Source organism: Melospiza melodia, chromosome 15, assembly GCF_035770615.1.
Source record: "Melospiza melodia melodia isolate bMelMel2 chromosome 15, bMelMel2.pri, whole genome shotgun sequence".
In the NCBI taxonomy this organism is placed as follows: domain Eukaryota; kingdom Metazoa; phylum Chordata; class Aves; order Passeriformes; family Passerellidae; genus Melospiza; species Melospiza melodia.
This window is the reverse complement of record NC_086208.1, coordinates 19,608,695-19,622,131: the sequence shown is the minus strand read 5'-3', so window position 1 is coordinate 19,622,131 and position 13,437 is coordinate 19,608,695. Positions and strand designations below refer to the sequence as shown.

General features: G+C 47.6%; 1 protein-coding gene across 1 annotated transcript in view; it reads right to left on the bottom strand.

Moving 5' to 3' along the window:
* PIAS1 (protein inhibitor of activated STAT 1) overlaps nucleotides 1-13,174 on the bottom strand; it is a 51,508-nt gene extending 38,334 nt beyond the window's left edge. The window contains exon 1 of the mRNA XM_063170012.1: nucleotides 13,132-13,174. Coding sequence (XP_063026082.1) covers nucleotides 13,132-13,155 — 24 coding nt within the window. The 5' untranslated portion in view covers nucleotides 13,156-13,174. The remainder of the gene's footprint in view (nucleotides 1-13,131) is intronic.
* Between the last annotated feature and the right edge of the window lie 263 nt (nucleotides 13,175-13,437).

The following is a 13,437-nucleotide window of genomic DNA, read 5'->3' as shown; positions in this document are numbered from 1 at the left end:
TGCTGGCTGACAGCAGAGGCAGCTCCTATGGGCTGAGGTGCACTGGAGCCCCAGGCAGATGTGCAAAGAGCTTCCTAAACCCAGGGTCCGCTCAGGATCACAGCTTCTAACCAAAATAAAACAACTGTCAGAGCACTCAGGAATGGTCTGAAATGCTGTCTGCTTGTGTAAAAAAACACAGGACTAAGAAGCCACATAGGAGGTCACAAATCCACACTGATTTCCCCTCCCTCTGTGGTTTAAAACAATAAAATATCCACTGTGGAATCCACAATTAAGAAGAAATTATCCCACCAGCTCTTGGAGAGATTTGGGATTTCCAGACAGGATTTTCCTGTCAGACTCCCTTCCAGCCATCCTTTCCCCACCAGAAACAACCTCTGCTCACTTCCTAAATATCTCAAATACCTGCATGAAGCACAGGGAGCTTTTGTGAGCCAATTTGGAGAGAAAGCTGGAGAAGAATGCACCTGGAATTCCACGAATGCACTCCAGGAGCAGCTCCCAGAGCCTGCCAGCAGCAGGACACACTCACCAAGACCAGCATTCCCAGGGGATGATGTTTGCTTGTAAAACTCTGTAAACCCCTGCTGCACCAACAGCCAGCGTTGCTTGCCTTGTGTTTGTCAACTCCAGCTTGATTAAAATAAATTATTGACATAAGAGATGCAGATTTGCCTCCAAGATTTGAAAACACAATCTTATTTCTGTACCTTCAAAGTGATTTATTCCCCGCGTGGCCTAAGTGAAAAATTAGTTACCCACTAAAACTTTGCTATTAATTAGCTCCAAATGAGCTAACACTTTCAGAGATGAGATTATGCACTCAAATATATCCAAACTATCCCCTTTTTACTCCTCATTTGTCCCATTTTCTAGGATGCAGCACAGGAGACAGAAGACATCACCCCTGACTATTATTCTGGTATCTCAAGAAGGTTTAATTAAGAATCATATTAAATTTGGATACTGAATTGCAAAGTGCTGAACAGCAGGGTGAAGGCAGTACATAATTGAATCTCATTTCCCTGAAAAGTAACCAATGGCTCTGCTAATGCCCCAAGAGAGGGAAAACTGCAAAACTGGAGTGATCAGCTCACAATTCACACTGGAAAAGGGAAAAAGTCATGAAAGCCAAACTGGAACGTGACAAAATTCAGGGTTTCTTTTGGAATTTGAGGCAAAATTCCCTTCAAGAGATGAATTCCCAAGGCTGGAGCTCAGGCTTTGTCAGGGGGCACCAAGGATCCCCCTGGTCACATCCATCCCACAGTGGGTTTCTTGGGATTTTCCCTGAAATCAGTGAAAAATCTCCACTAACTGCTCCAAAATAGCTTAAATGGGGGAGGAAAGAAAGGGGGGGAAAAGGGGGGGAAAAAGGGGGGAAAAGGAAAATTTACATCCCATACTGATAGTGATTAACTGCTAAAATGTATTTTATGATTAAAGAGATCAGAAAAAAAAAATTCTGGGATGTGAATCCAAGCCAAGGTGAAAATCCTGGCAGGGAGTTCTTCAATAATAATAAATAATAATATTTATATCCTGGCAGGGAGTTCTTCAATAATAAATATTAATAATATTTATTATAAATGAATAAAAATTTTAAAACTAAATTATATATAGTATAGAATTTATATTTACATCACATAGTGACATAGATTAAAGTGCCAAAATGTATTTTATAATGAGAGAAATCAGCAAAAGTAGTTTTATGATGTGAATTCAAGGCCAGGTGAAAATCCTGGCAGGGAAATGTTCAGCTCCTGTTGAAAAACACCTCCTGTCCTCACAGAATTGCTATTTATTTAGTTAGTTAGTTATGTATTAAAAATAAATAAATAAATAAATAAATAAATAAATAAATAAATAAATAAAGTTTTATAGGTAAATTTAATAAATTAAACAAATAAATTCTGTATTCTGTACGGCAGGGAGAAGTCCAGCTGCCATTGAAAACCTCCTGTTCTCACAGAATCGCAATCTATTTGTTATAAATAAATAAATAAATAAATTTAACGAATTGAATAAATTAAATAAATAAATTCTGAATTCTGTATGGCAGGGAGAAGTCCAGCTCCCATTGAAAACCTCCTGTTCTCACAGAATCGCAATCTATTTGTTATAAATAAATAAATAAATTTAACTAATTTAATAAATTAAATAAATAAATTCTGTATTCTGTATGGCAGCAGCACGTGCCAAGGCCCGAATGCAGATCCCAGGGCTGGAGCCCAAAGAGCCCCGGGCACACAGAAAGGGAAAGGGGGAGCAGGAAATTCAGTTTTTCAGTTTTCAGCAGGAAATTCAGTTTTCCATATCAGCCCCAAGCAGGGCTTCTCCCCACTGTGCAAAACGCACAGAGAGGGCAGAAGAATGGCAGAGGAAGCAGATCTTCCTGCTTTTTCTTCAGCCCTCAACGAGGAGAAAGAAAATGGTTTGCAACGAAAACAGCCAAAGATGCATCTTGGGCAAGGCCTGAACTGCTGGCAAAGCTGAAACCAACCCCACAATCCTATTTCAGCCCTCAAAATCTGGGATATTCTGTCCTTCCAGCTTCCAGAGCTGTCCATGCCAGAGAACTGCATTTTATGCGTATGACCAGAGTGTTACCTATAGGCTCAAGCACGCAGCGAGTTAGGAAATTCTATATATTCTGCATGCAATATTTTCCTGGCCCACACAGAGCTCAGCAGGGCCTTCAGGAACGCTTTCCCAGCACTCTGGCACATGCTAAGGACATTGCTTGGTGGGAAGAGGGAGATCTCATTCCCCCGACCCACCACCCCGTCCTCCAGACACTTCTCCTCACAATCAGACTGAATCCAATTAATTTATTGCCACAATAACCCCTACCTTGCACAGAAACAAACACCCTGATGGAATGAGGGGATTTTAGAAGCCAAGTTTCAGCCACACCTAGAATTCCAAATCCATGAAAACCACTGCAAGTGAACCCCCACAGGATCCAAAGGGAGAACTCTGATAGCAAAATGATCAAAATCCCAACCAGGTGAGAGAGCTGCAGTTTCTGATTCAACATTCCCTCAGTTTTCCGAGCCTTCCTGCCCCATTGCCATCCCACTCTGGGGCAGAGGGAGGAGGATGTTCCATCCTTGCTCCTTTTCATCCTGACTGCCCAAACCTCTGCCCCACCTCATTAACCACCTCATCCAAATCCCACCCTGAATAGCAATTTGCATATAGACAAGGCTTTTGCAGCTCATTAATGGCCCCTGAATAAATCTCACACGTTCATGAATTTATTCCCTGCCTGTCCCTTTTACACACACAGGATTATTTAGGGTCTGCTGACAAAACAAGGCAATTTCTGGGTTGCAGCAGAGATTTTTAGTATGAACTGGCTTCACCTTTGTGCCTCCTGACCCACCCCTAGGTAAAAAAACTTCCAGGTAAGGATGTTTAAACTGCTTCACAATACTGCTCAGCCTCTATAGCAAAAGGAAAAATAAAAATAGAGAGACATCAAGACATCATCATGTGGGCCCAAGGAATGGAGTCCATGCGGTTAATTAATTATTAATTAGCTCAAGCCTTTTACCAAACTCTGTGAATGTCCTCTAAAAAACAGAGGCACGTTCTACCAAACTTTTGGAGTGAAGTGAACATGGGAAACAAGTTCCAACACATCTCAGCTTCCCCTCCACGCAGCCTGGCACCATCTCAGAGTACTCCGTGTGTTCAAAAACAACACAACAGGTCAAAGGAAAGGCTGAAAATCCAGTGTGCACACACGAGCTGAGCATTCCTCCAGCACCAGGAACTCCTTTAAGAAAGTGAAGCAGCCCTGGATGCTCAGCTATTCAAAGTTCTTGTGTTACCACCGGGCTGAGCTGTTCTGAGCAAACAATAGGGGAAGGTCATGCATGGAGTCCTGCACTGCACTCTCCCTTAACCTGTTCCTGAACAGCCAGAAAATCCCACATCAGTGGGGTTTGAAGGATGGAGCATCACTGGCAGAGCCCAGTTTAATGTCCAGAACTTGTGGGGAAAGCAGAGCAGCCAGGCCAGAGCTTTGCACAGTGACCTTTGCCACTGCTGGGCCCAAGATAAACCAGGTATGAGAACATCAGCTCAGCTGCGAGCACACAAATCACTGGAAGAAATGGTTGGGAGGGAGCAGAGAGAAAAAAAAAAAAAAAAAAATCTAAATTATGTCAATTCCTGCTTCGCCCAAAGGTCCAAGTGTGGGTGGGTTCGGTGGTCTCACCATAAAAAACAAATTAAATAATTATATATACATATATACACAGAAATGTCAGAGGATGGCACAAGTCCAGCATGACTTCCCTAATGAAGAAGTAATGAAAGCTCAGAGTTATCAACCTAAAAACAGAGGACCTGGGGACAGCTGTGATCCAATCTAGAAAACCACGAGCAGCACACAGAGATGGGCAGGGAGGAGCTGTTTGTCCTCCTCCATCACAGCACCCAGGCATGGAACCAGGCTCCAAACAACACAGGCAGGGTCAGAAATCCCTCCCAAAATAAAGGTGATAAAGGTTCAAGGAAACCTGGAAAGGCCCTTGAGAACAGATTTATTATGGCTCATGCACCCCACTGGAGGCAGAGGGCTGAGGGGAAGCGCCTGCAGATGCAGGAACATTGCAGGGAGGGATTTCTCCCACCTTTCCCTGCTGTTGCTTTTCCTCACTCACACATTTCCAGGAGCTGCAGGAGACACCACCAGGCAGGATGGACCCCTGGTCTGAACCACCACAGCCACTTTTCCATCCCCAAGAAGCAGTTTCTAACACGTTTATTTTCAGCCATTTCCTCTAAAAGCCAAGTGACATTGTCGAGGCCTCAAATAAAAATGTCACTGCAGAACAGAAAGAGACACACTTTAACAGCAAAGAGGCAAAAGTGGGAATTAACTGAATGAAAACCTGGGTGGACACCCTTTAGAAAAATATTATTTCAAACCCTTGTGATTCAAACCAACAACAGTTCTGATACTTGAAATAAAAAAAAAAAATTCTGAAGCCCTGCCATGGAGTGGCCTCAGCAGATTCACAGATGAGAGGCTGTTAAATCAACACAGAACCTACCAAAAAGAACAGCTTTGTTTGTGTCCCACGTTCCTGGTGCTGTGCATTTCTAGGTGCACTCACAGCTCCATCCAGAGCCTGAGCAGAGCTGCCTCCAACAGCTTTTCCAAGAAGCTGAGAATCTCCACAAATACTTGGACTGCTTCAAAGGCTCTTATTTTGCACCAGGGAAACGAGATACAACATCTGCACAGAAGTGAGATCATTTTGTCTAGGGAGTCTCGAGAAACAAGACGAGGAATGAATGCATCAAAAACATTCTCATCCACACAACTCTTCACAGGACTCTCCTGCAGCTCAGATCACAGATTTTGCCTGAACCAAATTATCCCTACTGCATTTGGCTTCTGCTTTTTACAAAAAAATACAAAATAGGGAGCTACACCTAAGCTAAATTGCCAAGGCAAACTCACTTTGCTGTTATTTTCACCCTACATTCTACTCTGCACACTAACTAACCATTTCTCAGTTGGATATAAAACATCCTGTATGTCCCATTTTCAGTTGAATATCCTGTGTAAGCCCAGCTTAGAAAAGCCAGGCCTCCAAGTTCTGCCCAGCACGAATTTCTGAGAACATTTCTCACGTGTTTGCACGCTCCACTGGCTGTGACCACAAAAGATGCAACTTCAGGTGTTGCAGCCACCAAGGAGGAGATTGAGCTCAGTTTCCCACATGCTTAGAACCATGGATTTAGCAGGAGAAGGGGAAGGAGTAGGAGAGCTTAAAAATAAACAATAATTTCATGGAGCCTCCTGGTGAAGAGCTGTGTGTCACCTTCTCCTCTCTAAAGGTTCACTGCTTATGAAATTTTAATTTCTGGGAGCAATTCCCACCTTTTCCACTGGGATCAGTGGACAGTCTCAGGAACTACTTTTGCACACTGCTGAGGACATGCACAAACAGAAATCCTCAGGAGTGGAAACTCCTCAAGAACGGCACTGTGGCATGGAATCACCTGCCCAAACCCCATTCCCAGGAACTCTGTGTCACACAAGTGAGGCCCAGCAGGATGGCCTGGCAGGAGGTTTGGGAACAGGGCTCGTTCAGCCTGGTGGAGAAAAGGCTTTGGAGCAACCTCCTGGCAACCCTCCAAGGTGTCCAGGAGGTCACCACGGAAACAGCCACGATCCTCCCACTGCACACAGCACAAGCTAAGGAGGAGGCTCGGGATGGAGAGCAAGAACAGCCAAACCAACCCTGTGTGCACCACGAAAGCAGCCAAGCCAGGGAAGAGGCTGTGCACAGAGGTGGTGCCATCTCCATCCCTGGAGGTGTCTCAGACCAAGCCCTGAGTGACCTGCTCTGACCCCACAGCTGATCCTGCCCGCGCTGGAGACTGCCCACAGTCCCTCTCAAGCAGAGTCACCGAATGATCTGTGGGTGGTCAGGATCAAGGAGCAAGAAGGTGTCAAACGGAAAGAAACACCATGAAAAACCAACGGGAGAGCCCTGCTGAACTCTGGCTTAAAGAATTCAGCATGACAATTTCTATCAGAGCTGGAAACGGGGGAAAAGCACTCAGGATACACCACAAGCAGATAAGGGACAGGGAAGGAAGTCCCTACAGAGATGAAGGGATGCTCCACCATGTGTGCAGGAGGAGGGCTGGCTGTGTGAGCCCCGAAGCAGGGCAGAGATAGGAGCTGCCCCTGCTCCCTGCCTGCTGTCAGGCGTCCTTCCCGGATGGAAACGGCCCCTGGAGCATTTCCTGCAGCCCAGGCAGGGCCCATCCATGTTTACTCCCAATGAGCCAGCTCATTCCCATTGCCTAACCCAAACACGGGAAGTTCACTGCAGAGCATCTGCAGTGCAGCCCGTGAGGTGACAGCACTTATCTGTGTCCCCTAAATAAACTTCCACGTGGCCACAGAGTCCCTGCTCTGCTGCAGGGCCCAGGGCTCCCTTCTCCCCCAGCACAGCCTTTAGGAGGCTCCTCTTCCTTGCCATTCATTATCCTGCCACTTCCCATATAAATCTCTTGTATATCATCTCCCGTAGACGTGAAGGTCAAGCTCAGGCTGACCTCTGGTCTAATTGTACCCTGGCTTTTCGTTTCTTTGTTTCCCATATTCCAGACACGCCCATAACACCCTCCCACTCTCCTCCCTAGCCTTGGAATCCAATCTGGAGGGACACAACAGACCAGCAGGGACAGCCCCAATCCCAAAGGGAAAAGCAGATGAAGCAAATTGCTGAGCAGCTCCTGGATCAATGCAGCTGCACCAGCCACGGCAGCCTCAGCCAAAGAGGGAGAAGAAAAGGTTTGAAGGGACAATAATATCCTGTTCACCTGGTTCCACAGAATTCTGCCTGAAAACCTGCAAGATCAGAGCAAAGCTACCATCTCCTGGCCCAGCCTCAGCTCCATCTATTCTCAAAGCTTTCATACTTCCAGTTTGTCTTGTAGCCCCCAAGCTTTTAATTTACTTTGAAACAGCCACGTTTTATGGCAGTGACTACGTTTGAAATGGCTTTGACAGTGTTGAGTAAAATTAAGAAATAAGCAGTCTTTTGTAAGCTCCTTTCTCCTCCTCATCCCCTTCCCTAGCAAAAGATTTTTCAATATCTGCTCTCTCTACTCACTCTACTTTTAAGAAAGGCATTTGTTTCCATGAACAGACTGCTATTGAAGGTACTACGTGCAATTTCTGCATCATAAAATCCAATCATCTCCACTTTAAAAAGCCCAAACCAACACTCTCAGCACTCACTGGTCTGCACAGAGCTGGAGCAGAGACAGAGCACAATCAATACCTGAGCTTCAGCAAGAGGATCCCAAAATCCAGCTGCCCCAGGTGGGCATCTCTCCTTTTCTCCTGCTCAAGAACAACACAAACATTTATTTGTGATTCTTGCAGGCACAATTCTGTTAATCACAGGTGAAGGGGGGCAGCACAGGCTGAGGCACACAAGGTATTTACAGAGAAGTTTTTCACGTAAAAGCCATGTTTGCATTCTTCCTTGAAATCTGGGGTTTTCAAAAGGCTTTTCCTACTTTTTATGGAGGGTGATAAAGCCAAGTTTTCCATTAGAAGGGCACCTGTAGAGCAAAAGTTTCTACACTGAAAGCACAGCAGCAAAAGCAAAGAGACATTTCTGACACAACTTCAGCTCTGGAGGTGAAATCCTCTCCTCGTATTGCCAAGAGCCAAACATCAAGGCCTCATGTAAGAGAAAAGCCCCAAGAGAGAAAATCCATTCTCCAGCCACAAATCCTCTGGGACACTGAGAGATCCAAAAATTAACCCTCTCAAAATGCTGATTCCCAAGCAACCAAGGGACTATGGCTTCAGATTCCATCATTTCAGCAGAGCCCAATGCCACAGGGATGGAGAGCACCTGCCCACCTCAATTCCAGGAGATGATCCAAAGGGTCAGCTCCCAAATAACTCCAAGCTTTAGAACAAACAGGAATTCCAGATGATCCAGAGAGTCAGACCCTACCTCACCCCAAGCTTTAGGACAAACAAGGATTCCAGGAGATGCTCTAAAGGGTCAGAACCACCCTCACCCCAAGCTTTAGACAAACAAGAATTCCAGCAGATGCTCTAAAGGATCAGCCCCCAACTCACCCAAAGCTTTGGGACAAACAAGAATTCCAGGAGATGTTCTAAAGGGTCAGCCCTCACCTTGCCCCAAGCATCAGGACAAACAAGGTTTCCAGGAGATGCTCTAAGGGGTCAGCCCTCACCTCACCCCAAGCTTCAGGACAAACAAGGCTTCCAGGAGATGCTCCAGAGAAAGGCCAGGGCTGGGGGTATCTCAGAACAATTACAGGGAGCGCTCGAGCCTCAAGAGCCCCAAGCCCTGGTCTGGTTTTCACTCTAACAGCACTGCAGAGAACTGCTGAGAGGCTGGTTTCCCTGAGAAGGGATTCCAGGAACTCCATCCCACCGTGCCAAGCGCATTAGGGACGAGCTGCCCTCGCTGGGCTCTGAACCACAGCACTCAGGCTCCATCCCCATCAATAACCTCCGTGTCAGAGGCACCCCAGCTCCCCAGCCCTGCTCCATGGCATGCTGTTAACTGTTTCTCTCGTGTGCCTGACCATGAATATTCTTACCAAAGGCCAGCCAGTCCTGAGCACTTCTCCTTCCTGCAGGAACATTTTTCTGGTGCATCTCCTACCTGCTTCTAACTGGGATTCCTAAATACCTTCATAACCAAAAGAAAATAATCTGTAAATCCATTGAAAATAACTGCTAAGAAATGCTGGTGCTTCCTCCTCAAGTGAATTTGACTTGCACAGACCCAGAGATCCTCCCAGGATCTTTTACCCAAACTTCTCTGGCACTGTATTTATGTGCATGCAACAATCTGGGGTTTCTTGGCAATAAAAAAGGGTTATGGATTGAGGCTTGCACAGTTCAGCTGCCAATTTTATCCCTCTGATATCTGCAACCCCAGTGCTGATGACCTAAAGCTCAAAAAAAAGATACCCAGCCCAAAAAGCAGTGAAAAATACAATTGTGCTGGCACACACCAAATTAGAGCATGAGCAAACGTAATCCAAGGGCTCAGATAACAATGAAAAGTGGATTATATTTACTTTAATCTCAGCAACACACAACCTCAGCAACTTATAAAAGGATTAAGCAGGAAGAGCTCGTAATGCAGAAGTGTAAAATTCTAATTGAACACTGAAACAGGTAGATTATGTTTATTAAAATAAGGGATGCAATTCCACAGGTCCATTTGTCACTGTTATCCCAAAAGTGCCTCCCTGGATTTCAGGCAGGGGTATTTCCCAACTGAGAATATTTCTAAGTGGTTTGTGTTCCTCACCATTGTGTGGAAATGCTGTGATGAATTTTCATTCAAACTCTTGGCTCACTTTTTTTTTTTTTTTTTTTTTAAAGTATAAATTATGTCTAACAAGAAACACACCAGGGATCTCTTCAATCCCCAAAGGCACTTTCTTAAAAGGAGAGAGAACAAAGGAGAAAACCTCCCAGCATGTGCTTTCCAAACCAGCTTCTTAGGACAGTATCAAGAATGACAATACTTGAACATAAGCTTTTCTTTTTCGTTCTTTGATCCGTGCTTAATTGAATTGATTATTGCAAACTGTGTAATGATTTCCAAAATGCTGGAGTGGAAGGCAAAGATCACAACAATCTAATAACCAATTTAAAGAGATGTAAGAAATATTGAAGGAAAGATTTAATCACTCAAGTATACTCCTTCCAATTAGAAAGAGCTTTAAATAGCTTACCTTGAGATAAATTAGAGTCTGGGTGCAATTAGACAGGAATAGTAATTAAGATCAGGAAAATTCACATATGCCTCAGCCTATGGAGTGAGGGAGAACTCTGCACAAGAACAAACTTTGCAGTTACCTTATTTCAGCAGCAGGAAGGGAAACACACTGCTTCAATTTACCCCAGCCTTCCTGAGTACCTGGGAATTCGGGAACCTCACAAGGCTGGGATCTGCAAAGTTCTGTTTCATCTTATCTGATTTTTTTTTTCCCCCCACAGAACAAACAATCCCAAATGGGGGCAAAAAAGGCTGAAAGGCTCTTGCTTGTGGTAAGAAAACAGATGACAGGAAAGGCAATTTCATGATTAAAACTCCATGAAAAATTGTGGCAAGTAAGACTGACCACTGTTTTTCTGGAGGGAGCAAGAACTTTAATTTTCCTTTGGCAATGGCACCCATCATATCACATTCCCCAATTTCCACATGCTCCCCACACACAGCCCCAGGGCTCTTTGCACAGGAAGGCAACAAAGTTTTAGAAACTTGAGTAAGTTTTCCTAACAAACTTTTTCTGGCCAGGCAAAAGAGTCCCAGCCCAAGTATTACAGTTGATTTTAGTTTTTTTTAAGGTCACTAAACTTGAAATCAATCCCATTTGCTAATTAATCAGAGGAGAACCGTACAAGGCTTTACCTAAGAAAATAATTAAAGGAATTCACTGGTCATTCTTCAAAGAGCAGAGTCTTACTCACGAACCCTCCCCTAGCTACCTTTCAACTCCCAAAAAAAAGGAACTTAAAAGCATGTTTTCTGGGGATTTACTCCTGCTTAAAACACAGCCAGTGTCCCCAGCCACGATGCCACATTTCTGTGAGGAGCACTCAGCCCCTGCAGCACCTGAGAGCCTGGAGAGCTGCAGGGTGACAGCTCCAAGCCCAAGCAGGAGGTTCTGTGCCCCCTGTCCTTCCTGACAGAGCAGCACCCACCCACCCACCTTTATAAGTTCAAAGATAAAAAAATTCAGAATGTCCTGAGGTCTTCCAAGAATGAATTTATGAAGTAATGACTTTTTTTGTTAAGCAAACTGCCAAGCTCCTGTTGCTAGAGAAAAAAGCCCAACTTTTCACAGAGAGTCATCCTCCCATCCCTGCCTGCAAAGTACCACTCCAGTCATAACCCGAGCAGAAAACTGAATTGACAATAAAGTAGTAACTTTGGTATTTACCCTCCACATCCCTGAGGCAACAGCACTTTAGGAAACATAAATTCAAAAAAACTCTGTTTTTTCTCTGCTGGCTCTCAAGAAGGAGATTTCTAACAGTGATCAATAAAGAGGTTTGGAATGACTTTATTCCCTATCTCCCACCTCTCTGAACTCCTTTTGAGTCCCTCTTGCTAATAAAGGCATCACATAAAGCCAAGCTGGCTGCTGTGCACCAAGAAACTCTCTCAGTTACTTACCAAAACACTCTATTCCATTTGCCACGCTAAAATTAACAAAAAGTTGAGCACTGGAATCACATCTTAACCCTTTGATCTCGTTATGTGGGAAGCAGAGTTTGAAAAGAAAAAAGGCTTAAGGACTCCACAGCTCAAGCAATACAATGTGGTCTGAGGATAGCCAGAAAAACAGAGGCCAGAGGAGGATTTAAAGGAGGATCTGAAGGCTCCTGACCCACACCAGCCAGAACACACCCAAGATCTGCTATTTCTTCACCTGCTGACAGCTCCTTAAGCATCTAAAAACGAAAGTGCACAATACCTTTGATACCCAGAAAACTGAGATCTACCAAACCTCAGGGGAAAGACAAAATATCTCCTTAGTCATACTTGACATATTCCGTAGTTTATGCTACACATTTCACACGCCCGTGCCCGCACACATTTCACATCCACCTGATTCGTGCCGCTCATTGCGAACTTCCAGAGGCAGGAGCTCTCCTGGTGAATACGGACCCTGTGACAACTGCGAGGAAACTCTGCAACTTCGAGCACCCTGCAGGGAGTGCAGGGCTCAGCCTGCACCCACGCACGGCCTCAGAGCGCCCGCAGAGTTTCGGGGGGTCCCTTCCTCGGATTGTGGGGCGGATGCTTTCCCTTACCACCCTCCATCCACGCTGCTCTTCCTCAAACCTGCTGATTCTCCTGCGCCTTAGGAAACGCGAAGTTCCGCGTTCGCCAGAGCTCCTCCCGCTCCTGCCCCGCGGGTGAGCGCCCAAAACCCCCCCAAAAAATCCTCCGGAACCGCCCCAAACGCGGCGACCCCGGCCCGGGCAGCGGCGGCCGGGCTGCGGGGCGCTCGGAGCGCCCCGTTTCCACGCGTTCCGCAGGATGACAGGGACGGCCGCCAGCTCAACGCCGCGGAACTCCTCCACATCTGCTTGTGACGTTCTTTATTTACCGGAGGGGCGGCGAGCCGGCCTCCCCGGCGCGCTGCCCCCGCTGTCACCGCGGGCGCCGCCGCTGCCGGGGTCGCTCCCGCCGGACTCCCCTGCAAACTTCGCGGGGCGCCCGGGGCTCCGTCCCCCGCCCCGGCAGCGGCCGCGCCGCCCCCCGCGGGGGCTCCCCCGGCCGCCGCCCTCCGCCCGCGGCGGCGCGGCCCGACCCGGCGGGCGCCGAGCGGAGCCGCCCGCGCTGCCCCGGCTGCCGGCGGGGCCGCCCGGCGGAGCGCGGCCGGCGAGGGGGGGCGGCGAGGGGAGGCAGCTCCGCGCTCCGCTCCCCACCCACCCCGCCCCTCAGCCCTCGCTGCCGGCGGGGCTCCGCCGCGGCCGCCCCGACGGGGCTCGTCTCGCCCCGGGCCGGTCTCGGCCGCGGCCCCGGCGGCGCCGCGGGGGGACCCGGAGCTGCGCTTTACCTTTAGTTCCGCACTGTCCGCCATCTTGCGACTCTGCGCGCAGGCGCAGTGAACCCCGCCGGGACACCGCCCCCCCCCGCCGCCCCGCCCGCCCGCAGCGCGCAGCGTTTGAATCGCGGCGCCATTTTGTGCCTCCTCGGCCGGGCCGGCCCCGCCGCTCGGAGCCCTCGGCCGGGTCCGCCGCACCCGCCGGGCTCTCGCTGCGGCTCCCCAGCCGCCCCGGGACGCCGCCCTGCCCGTAAAGTTTCGCCGTGCGCGGCGCGGTCCCCGCGGTGCTGCCGGCCCCGCTGCGCGCTCCGTGAGGGG